General features: G+C 41.6%; 1 protein-coding gene across 3 annotated transcripts in view; it reads right to left on the reverse strand.

Annotated features, from left to right (window-relative positions):
- LRFN5 (leucine rich repeat and fibronectin type III domain containing 5) overlaps positions 1 to 26,477 on the reverse strand; it is a 1,003,469-nt gene that overhangs the window by 375,465 nt on the left and 601,527 nt on the right. For all 3 annotated transcript variants that reach the window (XM_085626949.1, XM_085626948.1, XM_085626947.1), the window contains one exon: positions 3,547 to 4,954. In XM_085626949.1, the coding sequence (XP_085483075.1) occupies positions 3,547 to 4,934 (1,388 nt within the window). In that variant the 5' untranslated portion in view covers positions 4,935 to 4,954. The remainder of the gene's footprint in view (positions 1 to 3,546; positions 4,955 to 26,477) is intronic.

Genomic DNA, 26,477 nt, shown 5'->3' on the forward strand with positions numbered 1-26,477 from the left:
TTAATGGCAGAGGACAAGACTACTCGCAACTCTGCTTCTTATTGGTAGTTTGTAAGTTGTAAAAAAGAACAGTCTATACATACCTGGCTGTTCAAGTTACTTGCTCACTCCCAGGCCTGGTCCAGTTATTATTCCTCAAAAACAGGCTTTTAAAAATTATTTTAGGCCAAATGATTTGTGTTGCATAGTACTATATGATAGCACAGGGCACCATAGATGTAGAGGGGTGGTCGCAAAGGTATTAAGACCTTTGCTGTTTAGAGTATGCTGTGGTTACATTTTGTACCTCCTTCTATTTCTATAACCAAAGTATTGCATGATCGTGGCACGCAAATTGTGACATCTGCTCTTAAGTTACCCTATATGAAGGAACCAATCAGCTTGTCCTCCTACTTTCTTATACTGCTTACACTCAAACCTCTGAACTGCGCTGTCAATCAGATCAAACCCAGAGCAAATTTGTATTCTAGGGATTCTCTAAATTTGCTTCTTACGGGAATTCTACATGTTTCTTTATAATAGCACTGTTTCATTTAATGGAGGATGTCGTTAAGTATAGAGAATAGAAACTGGGCAGTATGGAATCAGTGCCCATTTGTCATGGAAAGTTCTGAGTGAGTTTCACCTTAACTATGGTGATTCATCAGAAGGCTGGCAATGTAAACTTGAAATGGTATCACAGAAGCATCTAAGAGCATCTTATAAATGATAATGTTGAAATAATGCTCAGCAAACATGTTTACCTGTGACATTAGAATGCGCTCACTCTTGATGCCCAAAGTATTAAGTATGCCTCAGCACAAAAACTGATTGCACCTCTACATTTTGAGAGCTGCTTTGACTAATACTGCAGAAACATTATGAGCCTTACCCATTAAACACAAGATTTGTTTCCTTGATCACTGACAATGCAGTTGCATGGAAGACCTGCCCATTGGTTACACCACCTACAATGCAGCCTGCTTAGCGACTCGGATGGGTAAGAGCACTGTTAGGTATATTGACACCATTTCCAATATTGGTACTCCTACATATACACGGACAGAGAAGGAATGCACATTCTGCACCATCGTTGAACTAGATGACAATGAGGTACACATCACAATCCACCCTTAGAACCAATAACATGGATAGCAAACCACAACTCATCACACTCTCACCAGTAGGTATTGAACATAAGACATTATTTCCCAAAGCAACATGCATGTGGCTTCCGCACAAGCTGCAGACAACAGACACGGTGACAGTGGTCTCCTGGACAACAGGAGTGAGTATACAGGAGCAGCCAGACAAAAAAGCAAGGAAAGACTGAGTTAAAGAGATCCAAGGGTGTGATAGCACTATGAGGCTAAGGGTAAGAACACACAGGCAACTTTGTGGTGCTACTGCGATGATAGGGGCTGAGCGCATTATATATCAAAGGATACGAAAATACAGACACAAAATGTGGGGCTACAGAAGCCCTAGATTCTCAAAGCACTGTGATACAAAGCGACACAGACCATGGGGGGTCCTTATGAGACAAGACCCCATAGTGCACCCACCTGTATAATAACCTACCACCAGGTTCTCTCCAACACCGAACAGTGCTATGGAAATGACCTATAACATGCTAAATGAAAAAATGCATAATGTAATAGTTGTGATAAGGAGTACAATGTAAATACGATCCCAATACCCTTACAAAGTGTGGTTCCTCAAAAAACTGTAACTTGTCTTTTCTGGCATGGCCGTGTTTTTGTCAGTACCTATTTAGACATATGTGTTTTTAAGACGTCTCAACTTGTGGTATTTTGTCGCAGAATCTGGTTGAATAATTGTGTCATCCATATTCTTCAGACAAACATAAGGAACGAGTTTGTCAAATTTACATTTCTAAATGCAGTAGTGTGAAGCAAAGATGGGCTGTCTCGCTCATTTAAAAAAAAAGTGCATTTGTAGGGAAATAGTGTCTAATATAGATCCAGGCGGAAAATATCATTTCCAGATTTTCAAGATAACCAAACTTTAATTGTGCCCAAACATTATTTACATGGAAGTAGTCAAATCTGGTTTGAATTTGGCTTTCGTTGACCTCTCTTGGACACCCCTGCCCCTTGTGCAGGGCTTTGAAACAAATAAATCAGTGATTCAGGGTTTAAGATTAATGTAGACAAAAATTACAAAAACGAACTGTCTAAATATATGAGCATTGATAATGCTTTAAATACCACATGCAGATCACGTTTTTAAAAAAAATCGATGTCTTTGCAAAGATCAGTACTGATGTTACATACATTCATGTTTTTTTTCCCACTGTGTGCTTTTTAAAACTCACTCCGAACGGAAAAGTTAAACATGTGAAGATATTTCGCATTAAACACAATCCAACGTCATATGCATTGCAATCGTAGGCAATTAACAAACTGCACACCTGCATCCTCAAAGCAGACATCTTCATTGTACTGATGGCTGGACATGTTTGCATCAGCGTTTGCCCCAAGTGATCAGAGAAAAATACACTTGTACATTACCACAAATGCTAACTCCCCGGTTGGCAATTACAAATATCTTTTTACACTGCCCTTCCAACTCAAATCCCAATGCTAAGTAGCCCAGTTACCAGTGAACAATTAGCCAATCGCCACTTCCATGCCCGTCATCGCGCCCGAACAGAGAACCTACATTCTGTGCAGTTTTAATTTATTTTTGCAAAGGTTTCTGCTGAAGCCATGTAAGGATTCTCTGGCTCACTAATTTTCCCGACCATGAATCTGATCTCGTAAACTATTTTGGTTTCCAGCGTTTCAAACGACAGTTTGCAAATGCTGGAGTCTGCTTTGCTACAGACGACGAATACATTAAACACGTGTTAATAATAATAGCCCTCCGGGACCTCCCTTTATGCTGTCCTTTCCATCCGCACATCCGGCTGCGAAGCACCCGTGCTGGCGCTGCAGCGATATTAATCGTGCCCGCGGTTTCCAATGACAGGTCACTAATTGCATTGCTTGGCGGCGCAGAACTCCACGCAAAGAGCCCCTGCTTCCCAAATCATTGGTGACAAATTGGTTTTGAAAGGTGTGACTGTTACATTAGCTGACTTCAGAATAAATCCACTTAGCACCTACAACACCTCTGTGTACAGCAAGCTGATTGGCAGTTAGCCTAAACACCGCCGATAACATTAAAGCGCCTTAACTGTAGCGCCCCCATAAACATGTTCAGCCGTGCACTTGGGAACATGCAATTTCCGACGCCGGAGAATGTAACAGTTAAACACTGTTTAAACTGTATAACTTTACAATCCTCTTGACTGCAAATTCACCTCAGAGGATTAAAGGGCGCTTAGGATTTTCTAAAATAGTGCTATTTAAGCCGTGCAAAGCCCCTATATATAGTCTGACAATTGAATTACTGTAGTATAGAAGCTTCTGTCACAAGTTCTTAAGTGCAGTTAAAAAGTTGTGAAAAGAATTGTGCGTTACTGACCTCCCCCTTTTAAATTAAGGAAATAATAATAAATAAATAAAAGACATAGAGGTGATTGGGAAGGATCTACCTTACCGGTAAACGAGGGAGTCGTCGTAGGTGCCATTGTACTGTATTTGGAACATGCGGATGCCAGGGATGTTTCTTTGAAAATTGAATTTTATTAGTGCGGTAGACGAGGTCGCTTCGGCCACGACAACCCTCTTATCCTGGCTGATTTTAGTCTCCCCGTTGCTGCTGCTTGCGTTGGATCCAGATTTGGTGGAGGTGGAGATATCCGAGGAGCCAGGGTCAGGCTCGTTGATATGGTTTGTGCTGTTGATAAGGTGTGGAAGTTTGATTATATGGAGGTCGACGGTTTGTGTGGCTTCCCCAGCAGGATTAGAAGCTATGCAGGAAAATGCGCCAGTGTCTTTGACAGTTGTAATAAGGATATCCAGGGTTCCGTTGTCGTACACAAGAGACCGTGTTCCATTCGAAAGTATCTTTCCATCAGGGGAAATCCAGTGAATTTCCGGCTCTGGGTCACCTCTGGCCTTGCACCTCAATGTCGCTCTTTGACCCTCGAGAACTCTTAGTTCATGCGTGTGTCTGGTGATAAGCGGTGGTTCACAGAGAAATTCCTCCTCTGTTATTGACCAAAAGTACCGCCCAGTTAAAAGAGGAGGAGAAGCACAAGTCTCAAGGTCATCTTGTCTTTCAAGGCGACGTAGCCAGAGAAGTTCACAATTGCAATGCAACGGGTTGCCCCCAAAGCTCAGTGCAAATGTAGATGGGTTCATGATACCAGAGGTGGCTAAATCCTGGGCTCGCTGAAAGAGGGGATCTGGCGGCAGCTTCTGCAGTTTGTTGGATGTCACGTCTAACCTGTTGAGTTTGTGGAGGTGTGAGAATGTACCTTTAGGGACGTTGTCAATCATATTGTGATCTAAACTGAGTGTATGCAAGCTCACCATTTTCTCAACAGCATCCCATGGTATAGTTTCCAGATTATTGTAGGACAAGTCAAGTTCCTCCAGAGCTAAAACATCATCAAAGGCCGTAGATGAGATCAAAGTGAGTTGGTTATTGTTGAGTATCAAATGGTGAAGGTTTGAAAGTCCACTGAACATGTCATTTGTGATCTTAGTCAATCGATTGCTGTTCAAATGCAAAGCTCTCAAGTTCCGCAAGTCTGAAAATGCATGGGGCGTGATATAGCTGATGGTGTTCCGCGATAATGTTAGATCCACCAAGCTTGTCATGTTGGCAAAATCTTTCCTTTTGATATTTGTCACAAAATTATCTGCCAGGCGCAGTTCCACAGTTCTCCGATTAATATTTGGTGGAACAAATAAAAGCCCTTTTTTGTCACAAAGGGTTGCAAGGTTTGGAGACAAGTTTTGACAGGCACAACGCTTCGGACAGACGTCAGCTTTCACAGCCATGCCAATCAGCAGGAGATAATAAAGCAGTTTTTCCATTGTAGATCAGGTTTGAGTGTCTGCAAGAAAACATAGGTAAACAGTGTTAATATGCCTGTTTTATCATTGACAGAAAAAAGTGAAACATCAACATTTCCACTCTACAGGTTACGCATAAAGAGAAAAGGTAGGAAGATGATTAGATACAAGATTACTTTAATTCATTATTTAATCATGACTGAATAAACCAGAATTTCATTTAGCAATTTAAATTATGCAAATTTGAATATTATTAGTCACATTTATTTCACGCTACAAGGTTCACATACTGATGAACATTATTGAATAATGCACATTTCTTACGATTTCTGGTGATATTCTTCATATAAATCTTTCAAAAGTCACGTTATTTCAGTACTGCACCTCAAAGCAGTAAACTAATAACACATGTCACAGAATAAAATAATATGAATATATATTGGGCTTAAATTCCAACCCATCCGTGTTTTTGTATCAGGTTATATGTCCCTGTAGGAAATAAAATTACGGTAACATCACAGCAGCTATGGTACTTAGCCTGCTTTCTCTTCTCCCCGTGTGTGTGGTTTGTAATTTCTGACAGCTTATATTGTCTTTAAGTGACATGGAGTTCTCAAACTGTGGGTCTTGCTCCTCACAGCAATACCCTGGCTTTGTACCATGTTTGTGGGATGAACCTGCTTTTCTCCATATATTGATTCACGGTGACATCCTCCAGTGATCCCCTGTATGTAAGCTATGACTGGTCGTGTACCACTATCCAATTTCTGGTGTCTAAATTCAAGGAGGCCTGTTGACTACTGGCCTGACCATGTAAATTATGTTCAGAGACTTAGGACAGATGGTGAACCTTCCTTGTTTATTTCTTCACTTTTTTGGGTTTTGTATTAATGTTTCTGAATGTTATGTGCAGTCATCACTGGTGTAACCCTTTGTCATCATTAATATGTATGAATAAAAATAACGTACATTGAGAACATTGCTGTTATACCTAAGCTTGGGTTACCATTAATGTTAACAATCATTCATCATAATTGAAAACTGGTCTTTGCAAGATGAGGTTGAGTGCTCCCACAGAACGCAAAACCATCCCTCACTTCTCCTGGTTTTCATTAGTTTCAGAAAAGCTGTAGGTAACAGTTAGACCTGGCTTTTTCAGCGGGTTTACCCCCAGACCTTTTTCTTTTTGGCCTCCTGTTTTTGTTGGTTTTAGGACTCTGGGCACTTTTCTAATCAGTGCTAAAGTGCTTTTACTCTCCCTGTAAATTGTGTTCATGGATTGGCGTTTTCATGATAGGTTTATTTGATTTACTACTAAGACACTAGTACAGTGCACGGTGTGTGCCCATGGCCTGTAAAACAAATGCTGCTAGTGAGCTTGCAGCACTGATTGTGCAACCAACACACGCAGCCTTGCAAAATATTCTCAGATCACCCATTGCAGTGTCTGGGTGCAGTTCAGCACTGCCATGTGGACCTGGCAAGTGCACCCACTTGTCAGGCCCTACCCTTCCCTTTTATTACATGTGAATTACCCTAAAGCTAGGTCCAAGGTACCCCTTAGGGCAGGGTGCAGTGCATGGGAAAGGTACAATATGTCTTGATGTGTGTGGCATGTCCTGATAGTGACTTACTGCCAATTTCGTTTTTCACTATTGAAAGACTATGTGTCCCATAGGATAGAAGGGAGAGTTTACTTATACCATCTTATAAGTATAACTGCCCATGGGAACAAGTTGGGAAAGTGGAGTTTGGTATGCCTGAACTCAGAATATAAAGAGGCATCTTTTAGTAAGGATGATTTTTATATGCTGGGTTTGAAAATATCACTTTTAGAATGTGGGTATTTTCATGATTAGCCTTCCAATGTGCCTCTGCCAGGTTTGAGTATTTACTGTCTGTCTGTGGAGTGACAGGGGCTAGGGATTTGTATTCTGTTCAGACAGCCACTCTGAAAGGGCCTGGTCTCACCCTCCTGCCGGACAGTTGCACCAGAGTGCATAGAACTGGTTTTGGCATAGCAAAAGCTTCTCTGACACCAGAGAAAAAGAGAAATGGACTATAAAAAGAAAGTGGGGCCCAGACCGCAGACATTTAGATTACTTCTGGATTCAAGAGGAACCTCTGCCAAGGAGAAGAGCAGGGAAGACTGAAGAAGTATTTCCCCTTTGCTGTGCTGTTCTCGGGTTGGCCTGCAGTGTCTGTTTCCACCCAGGAGAGGATAAAGACTTTGCTGTGTGCTGTGTCTCCTGCTTGAAAAAGATCTACAAGGGCTTGAAGTAGAGCTTGCCTCCTGTTCTGAAGTCTCATGGATACAAATACTTCCCCATCAGCTTCCCTAAACTTCCTTGCTGGGCGTTCTGACCTGCCAAGAGAACCCTGTTGCTGTATTGGGCCTCTGGAGGTTGTTCCTGCAGTAGGGAGATGGAAAAGAAACAAAACTTCAAGAAGCGCGATGCATCTGCACCTGCACCTGCTTCTGATGCATATCCAAAGAAACGGATGCAGTGCCTGCCCCTGGCTGGAGTCATTGACGCATGATGAATCCCGTGCACCGATCTTTGAAGTCCGAGATCACTGCACCGTTTCCGACGCAGGCCTTGCTTTGCGGCTGCTAGAACTAACGCAACGTGGTACCGTGGCTGGAGAAACCAACAAAGCTCTGTTGCCAACACCGCATCAAGAACCAATGCATCACCGATCCCCACGCATTACACTGGGGCGCTAAGTCTACAAGAGCAATGGGGCTGCAGTAAGAAACCGACACATCACCTCCCCCGAAGTAAGGAACCGACGAATCACATTCCCTGGGCATAATTAACTGACCCATCACCTTCCCAGCTTCTGTTTTTGTTTGTGACTGTGACGCATCCAAGGTACTTTGTGTTGAAAGTATTGCAACTATAGTTTGCTATGGACAGAACTGTTTCTACCTTTTAAAAGTCATATTTTGATTACGGTATTGTGGATTAGACATTTTGGTCCTGTTTGGTTTAGATAAAGATTACGGATTTTTCTAAACTGGTGTGGTGTTAATTTGTAGTGTTATCACTATATGACTGTATGTGTGTACACATGTGTGCACACATGCTTTACACGCTGCCTTTGAGATATGCCTGTCTGCTCATGCCAGGCCAAGTCTATCTACCTTACCCTGACGAGGAAGAAGGGTTCTCACAAAGGTGCAAACCATTGCAATCTAGAGACCCCCATTTCTAACTTGAACCAACAAAGATACATGGGAAAACAGACCACAGTCTGACTGTTTGTGCCTTTGAAATTTTGAGATGCAGTGGGAAATGATTTTCAACCTCTCTTGTAGAAAACCTGGAGCTACCCAACAGCTCCTTGATGATTTTCTGGACTTGGACCTGTGTGAAATCTTGCTGCTGAAGTGCATCTTGATTGTGGTGCTCGAGCCCAGCACATCAGCTCATTTGATGCCCTGCTTGCCTGCCCTGTTGCTAGCTTTGCCAGAATGGAAGCCCAACAACCTTTGGAAAAAGTTCTGAGAACATTAACAGAGCCTGAGACACAAGACAATCTCAAAGATAAGGATGTTTCAAAACAGCAGCACAGCCAGTCGCATCCTCCTACTAGACAGATGTGGGTTAACTGAGGGACTGACTGTTGCAATTGCTTAAGAAACTGCTCTCTGCATCATTTTTTTCATTTTTGTCCATTTTTTAGCTCCCATTGGTGCAGCACTGTGGGTTAACCAGCACCACTTGACTAAGTGGTTAGCCAGATCGGGGAACCCTTTGGTTCACCGTGAACTTGATGTGCTCCTGGGTTGTTGGCTGCATCTATTTCAACACTCCTGAGGTCAGCCATCATCCACCATAACCCCTTTGCAATCAGTGAAGCCTTCATAACATTAAAGGTAATCACATACATAATATATTGTTTAGCCAAGGGACCCAGTCTCAGTCCTGAATTGTGTTTACATCCTCTAACTGCTGCACAGTGAACCCCCTATACATTTTCCTTCTCAGTGAAAGATTACTTGTTCATGTTACCATTGCAGTTTGATATTTAGTATTATGTTTAATGGTGTGATTGGTGCTTAGTTTTCTGTGTTTCGGTAATGTTCCAGTGTATATACTATAGCTAGATATTGAAACATGTGTTAAAAGTATTGCAGCAAACATGTGTTGGGAATTTATACTTTATTGCTACTGTCCTAACTGTTTACCACTGTTCCTAGACGCTTCCACATAAATCTTTTGTGCTAAGCCTTGAAATGCAAACAGGCATCTGCCCAGAGAAGTGATGACACTTGACTGAGACCCACTTTCTGTTGCAGATGTGGTCTTCTGAGTGCTGTGACCAGGAGCCCTTAACTTCTCATCTGTGGAGATCTCATTGACCCCTTTAGCTGCATGCTGTGGAGAGCAGGGCATGTATGCTGCTAGGTTTGGATCACAATATGGTAGCAAATAATCAATGTACCTGTAGAAAAGAAATGCATCAAAAATTTTTTTTAGCAGATGTTTCACTGTAGTGATTATTATACAATGGGATTAAATGCTGTACAGGCTTAAAGGTGGACAAATGCGTACTATAGGCAAATAACACATGCTTTCTATTCATCAGCCACTGAAAATGATGAGTGTTGAGACTTCATGGTAATATGTCTAAAGTTCAGGTTACTTACTTCCAATTTGGATCAGCACTCATCTGGTTTGCCCTATTAAACTGTGTACAGTAAATTGTATAGTAACTGCATTTTCTAAATGTTTACCACAAGCCCCAATAATGGCCCTATGGTAGGATTAAAACCCAGACCATTGACCCTACTAACTATCAAGCAGACCTGAAGACCGGTCAAAGTCAACATCTTATGGTGCAAGGAAGAGGTTCACGGAATGTGATGTGGAAGGTTAAGAATTTTAGTGCTGAAGGTCCCAACTTAGAGTTTGGCAGATGGAGTACATACATACAGGGTGGTGGAGGAACTTACATCTGCTGATCAGTGCAAACAGTGGATATCATAAGTGTTGTAAATAAGGCCAACACGCCATCGAGATATGAGTATGTTCTTCTTTAATCAGCCCACCAAGAGACGTGGCCTATCCCTTGCCAGCCTCCGATCAAACAGCCCACCCAATTCAAAAGCCAACACTCAGAACAGAACCTTGGTATCAAGGTTCTGTTCTAACATTACAAATACAACATATCTTCCCCCTTTCTCATAACAAACAAATTGAGTAAGTAAAATGCCTATAATAAGGTACACACATAGGATAGGAGAACAGAAACACTAGAAAAGAGAACAACAAAATACAAAATGTAGGGTAAATAGTAACAACTAAGCCTAGGAAGAAAGTAAAATGGAGTTAATCCACTGAAGGAGCAAATAACAACAAAACAACTATTAATAGGAAGTAGAAAACATGCACCTTACCTTTACAATATTCAAACTGACCGCAGCGCATAATCAAGTAAGTCAGCAGGGATTTCCCTTTCCCATTGTGCCTGACTCAGTCCTTCAGACTCCAACACCCCTCCAGCCCCACTCGCACCAGAGGCACTGGCATCACATTCTCCACCACCACGCACACAACTGGACCTGGACACTTCATCCCCGTAAGCATAAATCCACTACAGCCTTCATCACTCTCCGCCTGTGAACCTCTACAGTCACCACCCTTCTGAAACAATGCCACTCTCCGCCTATTCTACTTTCTATCGTTCTCCAACACCATGTACTCTTCAAAAACTTCCTCGACTTTAAAGCGACCCCTGAACTTGAACTATCCCCTGCCACAACGACCATCCTTAAACTTTACCTAATCTCCACTCTGAATTTTTGAGAACACAGAACCATTTATAGGTACAGAAGGCTCCATAGTGCATCCCAACCATCCAGGAACCATTTTGGTCTTAGCTTTGTGCACCCTCATGGTCTCAAAAGGAGTTTTAGTAAAACTCATATTTAGCATTGTGCAATGTGCCCAAATAGCTTGTAGAACTGCAACATAGACATCCAAACCACTTTGCAAAGCCAACTGTATAGTCCCCTTCACCATGCGGTTCATCCTCTGTATGATACCATTGCCCCGTGAGTTATAGAAAGTGGTGCGGTGGTGCTTAATTCTATGGACAGAAAGAAAACTTTTCATTTCACCCAAAGTTAGCTGTGTGTCATTATCTGTCAACAAAATATGAGGAAAACCTTCCCTCCAAAAGACTTCTCACAAACTGGCAATGGTACTCTTAGTAGAAATATCTTTCAAAAGTATCACCTCCAACCATTTGGAATAGACATCTACCAGAACCATTGCAAAGTTAAGATCCCAATCCACACCTCCCAGAGGTCCGATAAAATCCATACCAACTGTATGCTACACTCCTGGATCCTGAATAGAACCCATGGCAGCCTGTCCACCCACCTTAAGTCGCTTTACACTACCACTACACGCCAAATACCCTTTCACCAATTCTGTCAGGTGAGCATCTACACCAGGCCACCAAAAGATTTCTTTCACTCTTCTCTGAGTCATGGTCTGCCCCAAAAGCCCCTCTTGGGCCAACTGTTTGATTTTCCTTCTCAAATTCTCTGGAGGCACAAATCTGTCCCTTCTCATTAACACAGTGTTAACACAAACAGACAACTCATCCTAAAGTTTACCAAACAGTCTTACAGCCACTGTAACCATGGTCTCCCTCCTGCCTCCATTCACCACCCTCTTACACACCTCCTGTAACATTTCATCATTGTCCATTTCCTGCACTCATTCTTCCTTAGAAAACACACTTAGACCATAGCAGGCAACATCCTGCAATCAAGCCACAGCACTCTCCTTTTCCATATTGCGGACAGCGTCACCATCAACCAGCTCCAAGTTGATCGGCAAATCAAGGCATTAGCTTGAGAATTGCACCAACCAGGGATGTACTGAACAATATACATGTAATCCTGTAAACGAGCCACCAGCCTTGCTAACCTGGCTGACCCCTTTCCAGCCCCACCTGGAGATAACACCTTCAATATTGGTTTGTGTTCTGTCCGCAAGAGTAAGTTAATGCCCCACAAATATGTTCTGAAGTAACCTGTGACCCAGGTACAGCTGCCAATGCCTCACGCTCGATGACAGAGTATTTATTCTCTGTTTCTGTCAATGAGCACGAGGCAAAATCTACTGTATGCTCCAGTTTGCCATGTACCTGAGCCAACACAGCTCCCACCCCTTACACACTAGCATTAACCATGAGGAATGATTTCAAGGACTTATTGAAGGGTACCAGAATATCAGCCGAACACACTCCTGTTTGATCATGTCAAAACATTTTTTTGGGACATCACCCACTTGAATGTGCACCATATCTTAACAAAAGCTTCAAACCCTCAGTATAAGATGTAACATTTTCCATAAACTTAGCATAGTACTCGATGAGCCCAATACACAACCTCAATTGATCTTTGTCACTGGGTTTAGGGGCCAATCTATAAGCAGTTAATAAGTCCCTCTTTGGTATCACCCCCTCTTTCGAAATGGTATGCCCCAAATACTCCATTTCCTAGCAAAGAAAAACACTTTTCCTTCTGCAATGTAAGGCCCACTTCCGTCACTCTCTTCAAAACTTTTGTTAAAAGTCATGTTGTGCTTTTTCACAGTTGCTCCATAAATCAAGACATCATCCTGAAAATAAATGATATTACGGAAGCCTTCAAACACTTGAGACATGACCCTTTGAAAGAAGCTTCCCGATGAAGATATCCCAAATGGCATTCTAGTGAACCTAAATGTACCATCAATTGTGATATGTCACATCTAAGTCCAACTTTGAAAAGTACTTACCACCTTTCAACAACCTGAATGACTAACTAATGTTTGGAATGGGAAAACAATCAGTGACGATATTGTGGTTCACATGCACAAATGTAAACAAAATATCAAACGGCTGTCCGATTTCTTTGCGATCATGACTGGAGAAACCCAACTGGAGGCTTCCACAGGTTTGATCACCCCTTGCTTCACCATATCACGCAACATACTGCTCACTTCATCCCTCACCAGAATGGGAACCTTGCACAACTTATGCTTGATGGGTATAGCACCAGGTTCCATCCAAATTTTGTGGACATATCCCTCCAAGACTCAGAATTCCTCTCAAAACGCATCCTTCACCCCACTAAGAATCTTCTCTATACTACAGTCATCAACAACCATGACCTGCTCAGCTGCTCTCGGGTTCACAATGATACACAGGTCGTGTTGGTGCATCCACCCCAAGATTGATGGACCGTTTCCTGAAACAAACATTTTCCCATTAGTCTCATGTGTTTTCAACTTTAAGGAGGACACAAACTAACCTAAGATATCTATTTCTTACCCTTGGTACCCACCAGGACAAATATCCTTGGGTGATTACTCCATGTGAGACAAAGACTTATAGAATACATCCTTAGGTATAATAGTATATCTGGAACCAGTGTACAGCATAAGTTTCACATCAATCCCTGCCAGGGAGAACTATGCCTTAGGTCTATTCTTCCTTCTTTCTGTTTCATCATCATCGCCCAGACTCAAAACACGTTCTCTGCACTCCCTGAGATCACACATCTGCTCATTTTTAACCAATACAGCCACCTTGGTCTTTGGGCACGCCTTACACATCTGTGCGTAGTGCCCCTTCCTATCACATTTGCTGCACTCCTTGCCAATGGCATAACAATTGTTTGCTTCAGAAGCATTAAAAGTACTCCCACACCTATTGCACCTGCTAGGACCAGGTCTACTATTTGACATCTTCTGCAACCGCTGAGTACCTTTTCCAATAACACCAACCCTGCAACACTTTTCCCAACATCATCTATTTCAACCACTGCACCACTCTCACTCACACCAGTCACAGAAAGCTTACTCATTTCTCTCATGCAGAACTCAGACTCCTCAACTACCTTTGTCATACAAATGGCATCCTTTAGAGAAGGATTCTTAGCTGCCCACAGCCGTTCCTGGATCTTGTGGCTCTTACACTGTACTATGAGTTGACCTCTAATCATCTCATCCCCCATACCACTAAATTGGCACTTCACAGATAATTCCCTCAATCTGGACACAAATTCATCAATAGATTCTCCCACCCGCTGTGCTTGAATATAGAACTTGTACCTAGCCATAGCCACATTTGTTTCCTTTGCAAATCTGACGTTCAATCTACATGTTGCTTCTATAAACATGTCAGAAGTACTTACACCACTGTCCCAAGCAGGTGGCAACAATTTGAACAACCTCTGAGCTTCTGTGCCCCAAAATTTTAAAGAATAGCTCTCCTCCTCGCAGAAGTGAACTCCTCGCTATCCAGAGCCACCAGGTAATTATAGAGCATATCAATCCAGTCTTCCCACTGGATAGATGGTGTCCCTTGAAGCTGCAAAAATGGTGGCAGCGCTGCAATAGAACCTGCTCCATGTCCTCTCTTTCTTTTACTTATTTATATGCAGCTATAGGAAGAAGTACTAAGATTAAAAAAACAGTGGTCACCAAGCGATTCTAAGGTTATTTCCTCTTTCCTTTTATCTTTTTTTAACACTCTTCAAATGGTACTGAACACGCAGAAAATCTCTTTTCTCTCCTTTTTTTTTAACACTCTTCAATTAAAACTGAACACGCAGAAAATCCTCTCCTTACAAGCAGAAATGGTGAGCACATCACCGTGCTCTCAATTCCTTATAAACAGATCCACAGCCTCTTGAACAAAGAGGCACCATCCTTAAATACAAAGTTGAGGGTGTGCACGTCAAAGCATTGCTATGCACATCCCTAGGTCCAGGCCGAAACACCAATCAACACTTCAACAGAGATCTGCCCACATCAAGCACACGTTGGCGATCCCCAGGAGTGAACGGCCAGGTCACGGAGCACACCTTAAACAGCAGGAGCAACCAAGACGAGAGCTAAGCAAGGTGAGCATGAGGAATTCTATGAGTTGGTGGCGACAGATTCAAGTTGCTATGGATTAGAAGATAGCGTGCTGGGACACGGTAAGGGCAGCTACTTCACTCGCCCAATTCGCACTACCGGTATCCCTTTCACAGGACGCAGCAATATTTAAATTCCCACAAAAGAGTACCTGATAAAGGGTTGGCTTCACAAACCATTTAAATTCCACACAATGGCTCTCATTGCTATCAGTGTGGGAGGCGATCCTTAGAGCTTCCGCATGCCAGGTTCTCACCGTCACGAACCCGGTAGGCTGAAAATCAGAGGCTGTCTTTAGATCATCGCCATAAAGTGTTGTAAATATGGCCAATACACCATCGAGATATGAGTATGTTCTTCTTTAATCAGCCCACCAAGAGACGTGGCCTATCCCTTGCCAGCCTCCGAACCAACTGCCCACCCCATTCACAAGCCAACACTGTTGGAGGGAGCACACTCACGTGTATACTCACGTACCTACCTAAAATACTCACGTACCTACCTAAAACCTAAAAGAAAGCAACTTTGCAAATGTAATATAAGTATGGAATGAGCAATAAGAAAACACCAATTTAGGGACAAAATAGCATAGCAAAATAGCATACATAGCATATACAGCAAATATATTGGCAAGTTAAATTGTAGCTTAAAAACAAAAAACAAGAGCTCTTGGAAACCACCCACACCCGCCTGCCATCTACTAACAGACGGGTGGGGTAGTCCAAAGATGTATCTGTGGTCTCCCTTCTTATACTCTTTAAGGCGGTCAGAAGTGCCTACGGTATCGTCATCTCATGCCACGTCTACCTCGTGACTAATGGTATGGTTCAATTATTTTACCATACATGGTGACACCCTTTCCAGTAACTGTGGTACGTGAGCTAGGTAAAAGTTCATATCTCAGGCAAGGCGCTTGCCGTAAATTAGATGGGCAAGCAGATTGTAAAGGGATTCTGCCTCAGCTTGACACATCTGCGGTGGCACCTTCCCTAAAAGTATGTACCAGCCCAGGATGCAGTCTGCTGTATGTCGAAAGAACAGGAGTATGTTGAACTTTGAGATAGTGAACTTCGCACACGAGTAGGGTGGGGGCTCTTTAGTTTGGAGCAGGAGGCCGCACAGAGAAAGGAGCTAGATATGATTTGGATCGGACCTGCCTTCAGCCTGTTATACAGGAAAATGGAAGAACTATGGTCAATTTAACAAAGAGGCCTACATATTGAACAAAAGGGTATATAGTAACACAGAACCTTCTGGTCAAATTAATACAGCCTACAAATTAGGCTGGCAGGGCAAGGACAAGGGTCTCATACTTCAGGTGTGGACAGAATGGGCCTGGGGCACGCCATGATACAAAATCGACCCTCTCTCATTCCCTCCTCTTGTTCATTTTTGAACAAAATCCTTACAGCATACCTTTCAGGTCTTTGAGTTATTTGGTAATGGTTGCAGGCTGCATTCAGTGTAGTCCTATTGTTACTTCTACAATTTCTATAAGTGTTAAGTTATTCACATTCCCTGTTCTATCCTTGTTCCCCCTTTCCTAATTCTGCATTTCTCAGGAGGTGCAACTGCTACGTACTCAGTGTGTTTACTGAAGAGCATATTGTACATTAGGACACAGCCCACGTATTTAGAGACAGGTATGACATTGTAACACATGCTGTTTTCTGTGTTGGTATGCCGGTGTGTGCAAACATACCATCCTACTCTGTCAACTATCCCCTGTCCCTTCTTTATCAATGGCAATTTATTCAATGTGGTCCAAAAGTCATTATAATAGCAGCAATGGGGGGTCAATGCTGCTAGTAGCACCCATGATCATTTTCTCCAATTGTTTTGAAAGTCTTGAGCAAGTCTTGAGGCATTGTTCCAATCGTTGGTACGTGTGGCTAGTGTGACTAGTTGGAAGAATATCTTATCTTCTGCTGCATCTGTACTATGTTCAATAAAGTCTGCTGAATAATAATGTAGAGCCTCAGAGATGATACCTTTAACCAGAAAAAGTAACCGTTGGTGCCTGTCTTCAAGTAATTTGAGAGGTTTGCAAGCACTTCTATTACTTTCGATACAAAGCGAAGAAAAGGTAAAGATGTCTCGATGTCACAACTTGTAGACTGAGGGGTTGGGGCGGCGATGTTTTCAGACGTTCTTTAGGTGATGTATCCTTGGGGCCCGCTTACACACTCGTCCTTTCTCCTCTGTGTAGCACGTGAAACTTTGTAGTTTCCGTGGAACACATGTAGTTTCTGTGTGGCTCCTTGCCCCTTGCACAACCCCTCAATCACATGTGAGATGAACCCAAAATCATAGGTTCTCAAAAGCGCGGTTTGAACTCTTTCAGGAGGCAATTGGCAATAGTTTGTGCATTGCTGTTCTTGAATTGGCATGCCTTAGTCCATTTGCTGATCATGCACACAATAACCAACACGTACTTGTAGTTTTAGTAGGGGGTACGTTGACGAAGTCCATTTCATGTGGGGAAATGAAGTGGCCTGAGGCAGTGGAGATACAGCTTTAGGAAAGCAGTCTGGTCTTCCTATCACATCGTACAAGTGATGAACAATGATAAAAGACGGGCCATGGGGGCAAGCATTATGGTTGGTAAACATTCCTTTCCATTTGGGCCTATTCATATCCCTTTTCTGTTTGTATACATCCTCCCCTGTTCCCTTCTTCCGTTTCTTCCACCCAGCCCCTTCAATAATATACCTAGTGTCATAGTACATATCATCATCCTTTATCTTTATATCATGATATCATGTGTAGTAGAAGCAATTTGAAGCATTGTGTACTCACAATCAGTTCATGCTATTCTTTTTTTTGTGTGCATCTGCATCAATAAATTCTTTACCAATTGATACACAGTCCTTGGGGGAGGTGTGTGCAGCACATTCTATAATTGAAACTGGAAGCAACAGGCCTTGCAATCGTTGAGCTATTAATGGTGCACGCTGCATGTGTTGTCCAGCTAAGGTAAGGAGGGAACTCCAAATGAAGAAAAGAACCCAAACATTATATTGGCATCCCTGTACAAGACTTTAAAACGAAATCCATTATCTCCAAAAGCAAAAGAGGACTTAAAACATTGTACTATAGCTTGACCCAACAGCAAACACAGAGGAGAATCTCTGTCACAGTAACACCTTTAGTAATCAAAAACACTCATGGTTGTCAAACTGTGCCCAGGGATGTGGAATTCACATTGCCCCACTCCCAGGACATATTTTCTTGAGGTCAAGGGCAACAAGTTTTCATGCATATTTCGTCATTGGAACAAGTAGGCCCAACCCCTACAGCACAAACCCCTTGGCTGTCAGTTTACAATACCACACTATGCATCAGGGAAAGGCATTGTCTGCAATAAAGGTAATATTTGTGTCTATGCGTTAATGCTGTTCAAACTTGCATTTATTGTTCATTAATGCAAAGGCTTTATTATTAGGGTGAGCGCTCTAAGTAAACGTTGTAAGCTCAGACTGCACTACTGACAGTTGTTAGAGTATGTAAATGTGTACACACTTTTCTCAATACTTAGCAATGTGAGGCTATGTATACTGCTCTCAGAATGCTCTCCAATTAGATGCAAATATTTGCAGAAGCTTGAAAGCAAGACTGATAATTCTTTGTTTTTAAATAAAATGTTCACAAAAAGAATGCAAAACATTTAGCTAAACTATTAGACTAAGGTAGGTGCCATTTCTTTGTAACATATATAAACAAGCATTGGTAAAGCCAATTAAATTGTTGGTCAGCCTTTTGGCTTTATCAATGCACAACTTGTTTTGTCAATATTTTTGTGAAACCTCATTGGTGTGGGAGCTGCTGGGCCCTCACCATTATAACAAACATTGGCAAAAGCAGCAATTGTTGAGGTCTCAAAAATCACACATTGCACAGTAGTTCCTGGCACTGGATACAACAACTGTGTGTGGATATGCTCCTTGTGAAAGAACAGAATGAAGTCACTCACAGTGAAGCTAGCCAAGAGAGGGAGGGAGAGACAACATTTTACTAAACATAAAATGTCATTGTCGACGCCAGACCTAATTAGGGTCCAAATCATGAAATAAAGTGCACCCCTGTCCTTGTATTAAGTGCGGATATACAACTGTTGTAAATTCACAAGACTACAGAAGTAGGCCAAGAAATAGTACTCCTAGAAGATATTTGTGAACTGTATTAAGCATGAGCAAATATGCAGGTGTACTATATTGCTCAAGCGAAAATCTGAGCTATTGCAAGTTCACTTTTCCTTCAGCCACTTTTTTTTGTGAGCCAGAACTGTTGCTTACCATTACCTTCAGCCCCAGTATGTAGATCTGCGGAAACGTGGCAACATAAGTGAATTGTTAGTATTCAAAGCCTACTATGGAAGGAGTCCTAACATAATCAGAGAGGCCACTTCAGAGCTCTTATATAATGACATTGCTGCCATAATTTGTCGCTGCATCACATGGCACAAAAGGGACAAGTGTATTTTGTTACAGGAGAAGTATATTTAAGAAGCAACCTACCCCATGAACATGTAGATATTTCATTAAATTCCACACCCCTTTGTGCCAATCCCTACACCTTGAAACCTATTTTCAAACACCCTGAAATATTGCACTTATATATTAAAACACATATTAAATCTGTACACATTGTATCCTTGAAACATTATAATACAAAGCACAGTTATTCAATGCACACTATCCTTCTGTATTGGCATATACTCATTACAAATGATCAATACCTAAACATAATATAAACACAACATTACTACTTTTCCTATTACTCCTATCCTTTGTGTCCCTGGCGAATGTACTTAATTTAGAATGCATTTTAGCCCATTCCACCTTACACTGTACTTTATAACTCCAGTATTCTCTCCAACTCTGAAGAACATCTGCTTGTGAAGATGGCGGTGTTCCTGTTGTGGCTGATCACCTGTCCTCTTCTTCTTTGGACTCAGGGATGATGGGGCGGGCCCTTCTGCCTAAATACGTGAGTAGAAAGAAACTTTGCAGCGGGTGTTAATTTATACAAATATATGCCTTCTTACATAATTTCAATGCCACTGTTATGTCTAGTCGATTGACCAATACATATATTAATTGATCAGGGAGAAGTATATGGGGTGTTAAGTTGTTGTCAGAACAGTGTAATATTTGTGAATGAAAACAGAGTGATCCATGGGCAATAAACTATTTTTGCTTTCTCTCAATTTATTACCTTTAAACAGTCCATTCAAGCAGTGCTTAAAGTTGTTGCTGCTTTTATATTGTAATGGACACATGGTCTAGCTGTCATCCAAACGTGTGGGAAAATGTGGTAGGCCTGAGCATGTGGTATGATACATTTTCCTATTTGTATTTTATTTCGAACCAGACAAGAGGTGATGAAAACAATAACATTGAGCCTATGTAAGCAAACATCCCGAAGACAGGAAATCCAATACACTTCTTGGAGATGCAGGGAAGAATCTACTAATAATAATGTTGCAAAACCTCTAATCATTCATTAACTAAGAAAGCAAAAGAAGAACCCAAACAGAAGATAGAAACTTTTAAGAGAGATAAAAACTTGTAGTGGTCGAACTCCAAAATATATGCAAACACCTCTAAAGTCTGCAACTCTAATTTTAGAAGGCCTCTTCAAATTCACACATATTATTCCGGCAATTCTGCGATACTGAGCATTGCTTACTCTATGCATACCGTCCTTTAACATTGAGATCTATATTATATCTGCAGGTATTATTTATTATTTTGTATTTTTCTAGTACTGGGGCATGTGGTGGCTACCTGTGGTAATCGTATTCCTACGAATCTCTGGTTGTCTCATATTTTGAAGGCTGCACACAGCTGTGCATATCCGAAAACGTATTCCTTACTTCCTCTCACCCATCTGCACATAAACACATACATATTCCTACACTGAACTGCACCACGTGAAGCCTGAAACACTGTATTCAATCTCGGCTTCCCCCGTTACCAAATTGTGTGATTCTAGGCAACTATTCCTCTTCACTTCCACAGACACAAATATATTTCTACACATACTTTTTCTTTTTACTCACTCCTATGTTCGCTGCCAACCACAGGAAGCCCATTCCCTGTCTGGCTCAACGCCCAGAATCTGTGGTCGACCAGGAATGCTATTTCTGAAGGCAGCCTAAAAAATCTGTTAACCCTTCAACACCATGTAATATCCAGACACTTGATGTCTTTAATTGTACGTAAAATGTAGCTTATTTTAAAATAATTTGGCTTTTTTGTAAAGCGCACGTTTACTCAGAATGGTATTGTAGCGCAAAATAGCAAATCTTTATTGTTCCCCTAACTCAATGGTACTCATTTTATCCAACTTGGAAAGATGATAGGCTGAGGAGACCTAGCAGCATTTGACGTGTGCCCATGAAGTCAAACAATGGGTATATCTAACGTGCATTCCACTCCATCATTTTATCTCCCCTCTTCTGCGCACTTTCGTGCACAAGAAGTTGGAAGGGAACAGTCTCCAATCTTAACTTGCTTATTCCAATCTTCTGTCTAATGTTCACCATCTGCTCCGACATTTACGTTGTTCTAAGTCTAGTGTCACTAACTTTCTTGACCATGAAACACAATTTCAAAATTTTCCCTATTGACTAACCCCAACTGTGTGCTCTTTGTGGCAGCACTTACTGGATCTGCCCTAGCATTCGGGCTACTGCTTGTGCCTGCTTCAGGTGCTGCAGAATTTGGACGCAGGTAGGAGTAAATTATTCTGTACTTGGTTGCTCAGTACTACAGCATTTGGTGTAATCTTCAGTGTGAATTATAATTGGCCATCCAAATAGAGAGATATTAATATGTATTTGAAACTGAAAGTATCTCCTTTTCTGCCCGGAGACTATATTACCTATATTGATAGCATTTTTAGTCTATTTAATATTGTGGGCCATGATCCAAAAATATCAAAAGGATCAGCTCCATTTTACCTGGTATTACATCTTCTATCATTGGGCTCTGAGCGGTAAGGGACGGCAGTCCTTGACCTCACCTTATTATGTCACTCTATCTTTTGTGTGGCTGGTCTATCATTTGACGCTGGGCCTAGTCTAGGGCGTAATAGCAACCAGAAAACGCAAAAAGGTGCTGTGTGTTGTGGCAAGAGGTGCATGTAAAAGCCTTCCTCCCCCTCTTACTACCACTTTACTGAATATTCAAGTGGGAGGATCCTTTACTATGGGTGCAAGCACGCCAGAAAGGTGAGATGAGAAGCGTGAGGTGTGACTGTTAAGGAACAGAATGTACTTAATGTAGTGTGTAATGAGTTAAAGACCATTTAAAACTGTGCTCAAAAAGACGTAATTAAGAGTCGTGAAGGCAGCTACTTGGAAGCTAGACACAGTATTCACTGGATGCACCGCGCACCAGTTGCGTGGTCTCTAGTTGAACCTGTCTCAGATAAAGTGGGTGTGCTTGGCACGTACCCAGATGTTCCTGCTTATCACTTCTTACTGTAGTGCACAAGAGACCTACACCTATATATAACATCTCCTGTGGTACCACTGTGAGAGAAAGAGATGAGGAGGGCCCATAAGCAAAATAAGAGATGAATGGTAAGTATTTCCCTTCTCAAAACAAACGTCTTACGTTGAAGTGCCACTTTTATTCATCAAATCATTAACACAGCAGAGAATATATTCATCAGTTTGTTAGCTCCAGAAAGACTATTCAAAACTACAATTGTAATCAGCCAAAAATAGTAACACAAGAATAGATGTTTATGACGCTCAAGTATCTAGAAGGCAAACCCTTAAATGAGAAAATGAATCGTGCAAGTATTTACAATTTCAAAATACATTTAAAGACAATGAAAGGGTGAAATGTCATGGTCCTGGGGCACTGCACCAAAGCAGCTTAATTTGAGGGGGTGCGTCTGCAAAAGTATGACAAAATAGACGTGTAAATGATAGGAAACAATAGCTGTCTGATCTATATGAAAGAAGAACCCCTTTTAAAAAAAAAAAAAATCAATATATATAGCCTGGAAGTCTTAACAAAGTCTTGGCATTTAAAGACACATTTCTGGAGCGAAGAACAAACTCATGTAATGCAAATATATTTTAAGTCAATGGAAATACTTTCAAAATGCACTTTACTGCAATGCTAGGAATGCACACGTTAAGTTAGGAGGGACAAACATTAGTGCTTTGCAATAATGTTTTAGAATAAGAGCAATGCAGACGAGAGATAAAAAGACCATTTCAAAGTACAATAAGAAATTAGAGCTTCAGTCAAAGATGCTTAGATAGAGGGCTGAAGGAGACCACACAGGCGTCAGTGACCCAAGGGGTCACTGCAGCGGGGTAGTCCGTCGAATGGATTAAGGAGCAGATTTTTATACTCTTTTAATGATGAACTATTGACCACAATAGGACAACCTTATCAGGTGCCTCTGGCCTATAGGACATGATGCATTGTGGTCACTTCTGGGCCATACCAAAGAAAATAGAAGTGCCACCCATGCTACAAAAATGTTCACAAAGGTCACAGGATACTTGACCATGAATCATAATGAAATTGAGCATCTATTGAACAGTATTTGCGTCACTTCAGGGAGAAAGGCTTATAAGCCAGGTAAGAGAGGGAGAGACTCTAAATTGCAAATCGAGAGAAGGTGACAGACATTATATCTATTAAAGTACACTGCATGTAGCTGAAAAAGGAGAAGAACAGAGGACACCCATTACAATATGGAGAGAGAAGTCGAAAGGCGTTGGCTACCTCCAGGCCTGAGATAGGAAACCACAATGCAATGTGAGGAAGGAAAGTAACTCCCCTTTTGGAAGCACGCAGTTGAAAAAAAAGGATACTGTTAAACTCAATGCGAATTAAACGTTCAAACAATACAATTTACACCAAATAAGTAATCAAAATTCAAAACAAATGTGAGTTGCCAGACGCAGTTCCATAAACACATATTTGTGGCACAAAGCGGGAGACGCCAGACACAACCTCCTGTCATCCAGTACATACTTCAAAATATAAATGTGAGGAAATAGTTAAACAATGCGAGATATATGGTTGTGCACTACGTGGTCAGTTATCTGAAAATTATTTGTGCTAATTAAATGTGGTGCAACTATATATTACTATTTATTCACAAAAAGGCAACAGCTTTGAAATAAAAAACAGTAACAATCCTAGTTATTATTGGTCTTACTAAATACATGAAAGGTCGGTGCGCCAGGTACAGATGCTTAAAAAGACAACCACAATGCATGCTAAAAATGGCCACAATAAAAATATATTTGACCGTATAATATTCACACTTCAATTATACAAAATGTGAATCATATTATGTACACGTTTATCTATATATATAAACCCACAGCACTATTTGCGCATTCTTCTCTGCTGGCCTAAATGCGTACAGAAGGGTGTCTTAAAATAACATAGCAAAAAATAAACGTCTTTACATTTCATTTCAACAGAGGAAGAGAACAAAAAAAACACACTCAAAGGTGTTCTGTTCGCAAACCATAATCACACAATACTCATGTTGACTGCCTTTGGAAATAAAAATATATACTGACAGTCCCTCGCAGAAGCCAAGGAAGTCTGATAACTGCTTATCATAAATCCTCATGTGCCAGTCACAAGACGTAGAGTGGCACATCTTATTCGGGACTCGGAACCGCTCCTGAGCCCACAAAAAGCTGAGATTTGCATCATGCAATCTCCTTGCCTTCCTGCACAGGCGTAAACTCTCTCTGTTACTCAAAATATATCTCCATAATAGTAAAAAAACTTAATGTAAGCCCTAAAAAAAACAATGCTTAAGCTAGCGAAAACATAATATCTAATAAACCATCCCGGGGAAACCACTTGTAATACACTACAAACAGGAGATATCCCTCAGCCCGTTAGCTACACGAGCCAGAATAATCAACCACTTCCCTATTGGTACTGAAATAGGGGTCCTCTCTGAATATTCAGAGAAGCACTGAAAAAAACACATAAATAATCACTGATAGATTGTAAATGCAACCTTTCCCTCCCTGTCAGATGGTCCCTGTGACCTCCTTGGACAGAGGCCCTCCCCTTGCTATATTTGGAGAGGCACCATAACACGTTATAACAATAATAAAAAATGAGCACCACTGAAAGACGTCAGACGCAGTCTTTCCTTTGGCTCTATGAGAGGCACAGTAATAACATACGTCTATTTATAGCGAGAAAAACACGTAAATCACCTAACTTCCTAACATCACTCTCTGGCTCAGAATTTCATTTCGCACACAAGCGTCCTCAGCTTTAGAATGTCCTTTAGCGAGACCAGCCAGACAGGGAAGAAAAACTGAAAGGGAGAAGGAACGCAGAGGTCTCACAAGCGCTCCTCTCAAATACTGTCACCAAAAGACACAATCACGTCAGGCAGCAATCATAGACTTACCCAAGTGTCTGTCTCTGAGGTTCAGTCAGAAAGGAGTCACGAGTGTTTAGTCTGCGTCCTCTCGGTCCCAGCTGTCCCAGCTGTGTGCTGGTACTGCCAATCCGAGTCACGGCACCAAATGTTGGAGGGAGCTTTATTTAAGGGTCAAGAGGGCAGGGGGCTGAGCACAGAGCTCTTGGAGCCTTCACGGAGTGAGCGAGGGAGTGAGCCAGGGACAAAAGGGGCACCTTAATTTGAGCCGGGGTGTCTGGGAACGCTCGCTCTAAAAATGAAGGAAACAGACATGTGAGCCATGGAAACTGAGGCTGAAAGATTTGGCAGTTTTATTAAGAAGGTGCAACTTCAAAAACTGCAAGACAAAGGCATAAAAATACAAAATACAGAATCCAGATAGTCACATGGATAAGATGGCATCTCTGTATTAAAACTATTGTACTGTCTGAGAGAGAGAAAGACTAAACCTCAAAGACACATTTATAAATGCATTATGAGAAACATAAGTTACATTAAGGAAAATGTTCTCAGAATGTAAAACACACTTGATCTAAAATACTGAGAATACTCACGTACCTACCTAAAACCTAAAAGAAAGCAACTTTGCAAATTTAATATAAGTATGGAATGCTCAATAAGAAAACACCAATTTAGGGACAAAATAGCATAGCAAAATAGAATACATAGCATATACAGCAAATATATTGGCAAGTTAAATTGTATCTTAAAAATAAAAAACAAGAGCTCTTGGAAACCACCCACACCCGCCTGCCATCTACTAACGGGTGGGGTAGTCCAAAGATGTCTCTGTGGTCTCCCATCTTATACTCTTTAAGGCGGTCAGAAGTGCCTACGGTATCGTCATCTCATGCCACATCTACCTCGTGACTTACGGTATTGTTCTAATATTTTACCATACATGGTGACGCCCTTTCCAGTAACTGTGGTATGTGAGCTAGGTGAAAGTTCATATGTCAGGCAAGGCGCTTGCCGTAAATTGGATGGGCAAGCAGATTGTAAAGGGATTCTGCCTCAGCTTGACACATCTGCGGTGGCAACTTCCCTAAAAGTATGTACCAGCCCAGGATGCAGTCTGCTGTATGTCGAAAGAACAGGAGTATGTTGAACTTTGAGATAGTGAACTTCGCACACGAGTAGGGTGGAGCAGGAGGCTGCACAGAGAGAGGAGCTGGATATGATTTGGATC

The sequence above is a fragment of the Triturus cristatus genome, chromosome 9, assembly GCF_964204655.1.
Source record: "Triturus cristatus chromosome 9, aTriCri1.1, whole genome shotgun sequence".
NCBI classification, from domain to species: domain Eukaryota; kingdom Metazoa; phylum Chordata; class Amphibia; order Caudata; family Salamandridae; genus Triturus; species Triturus cristatus.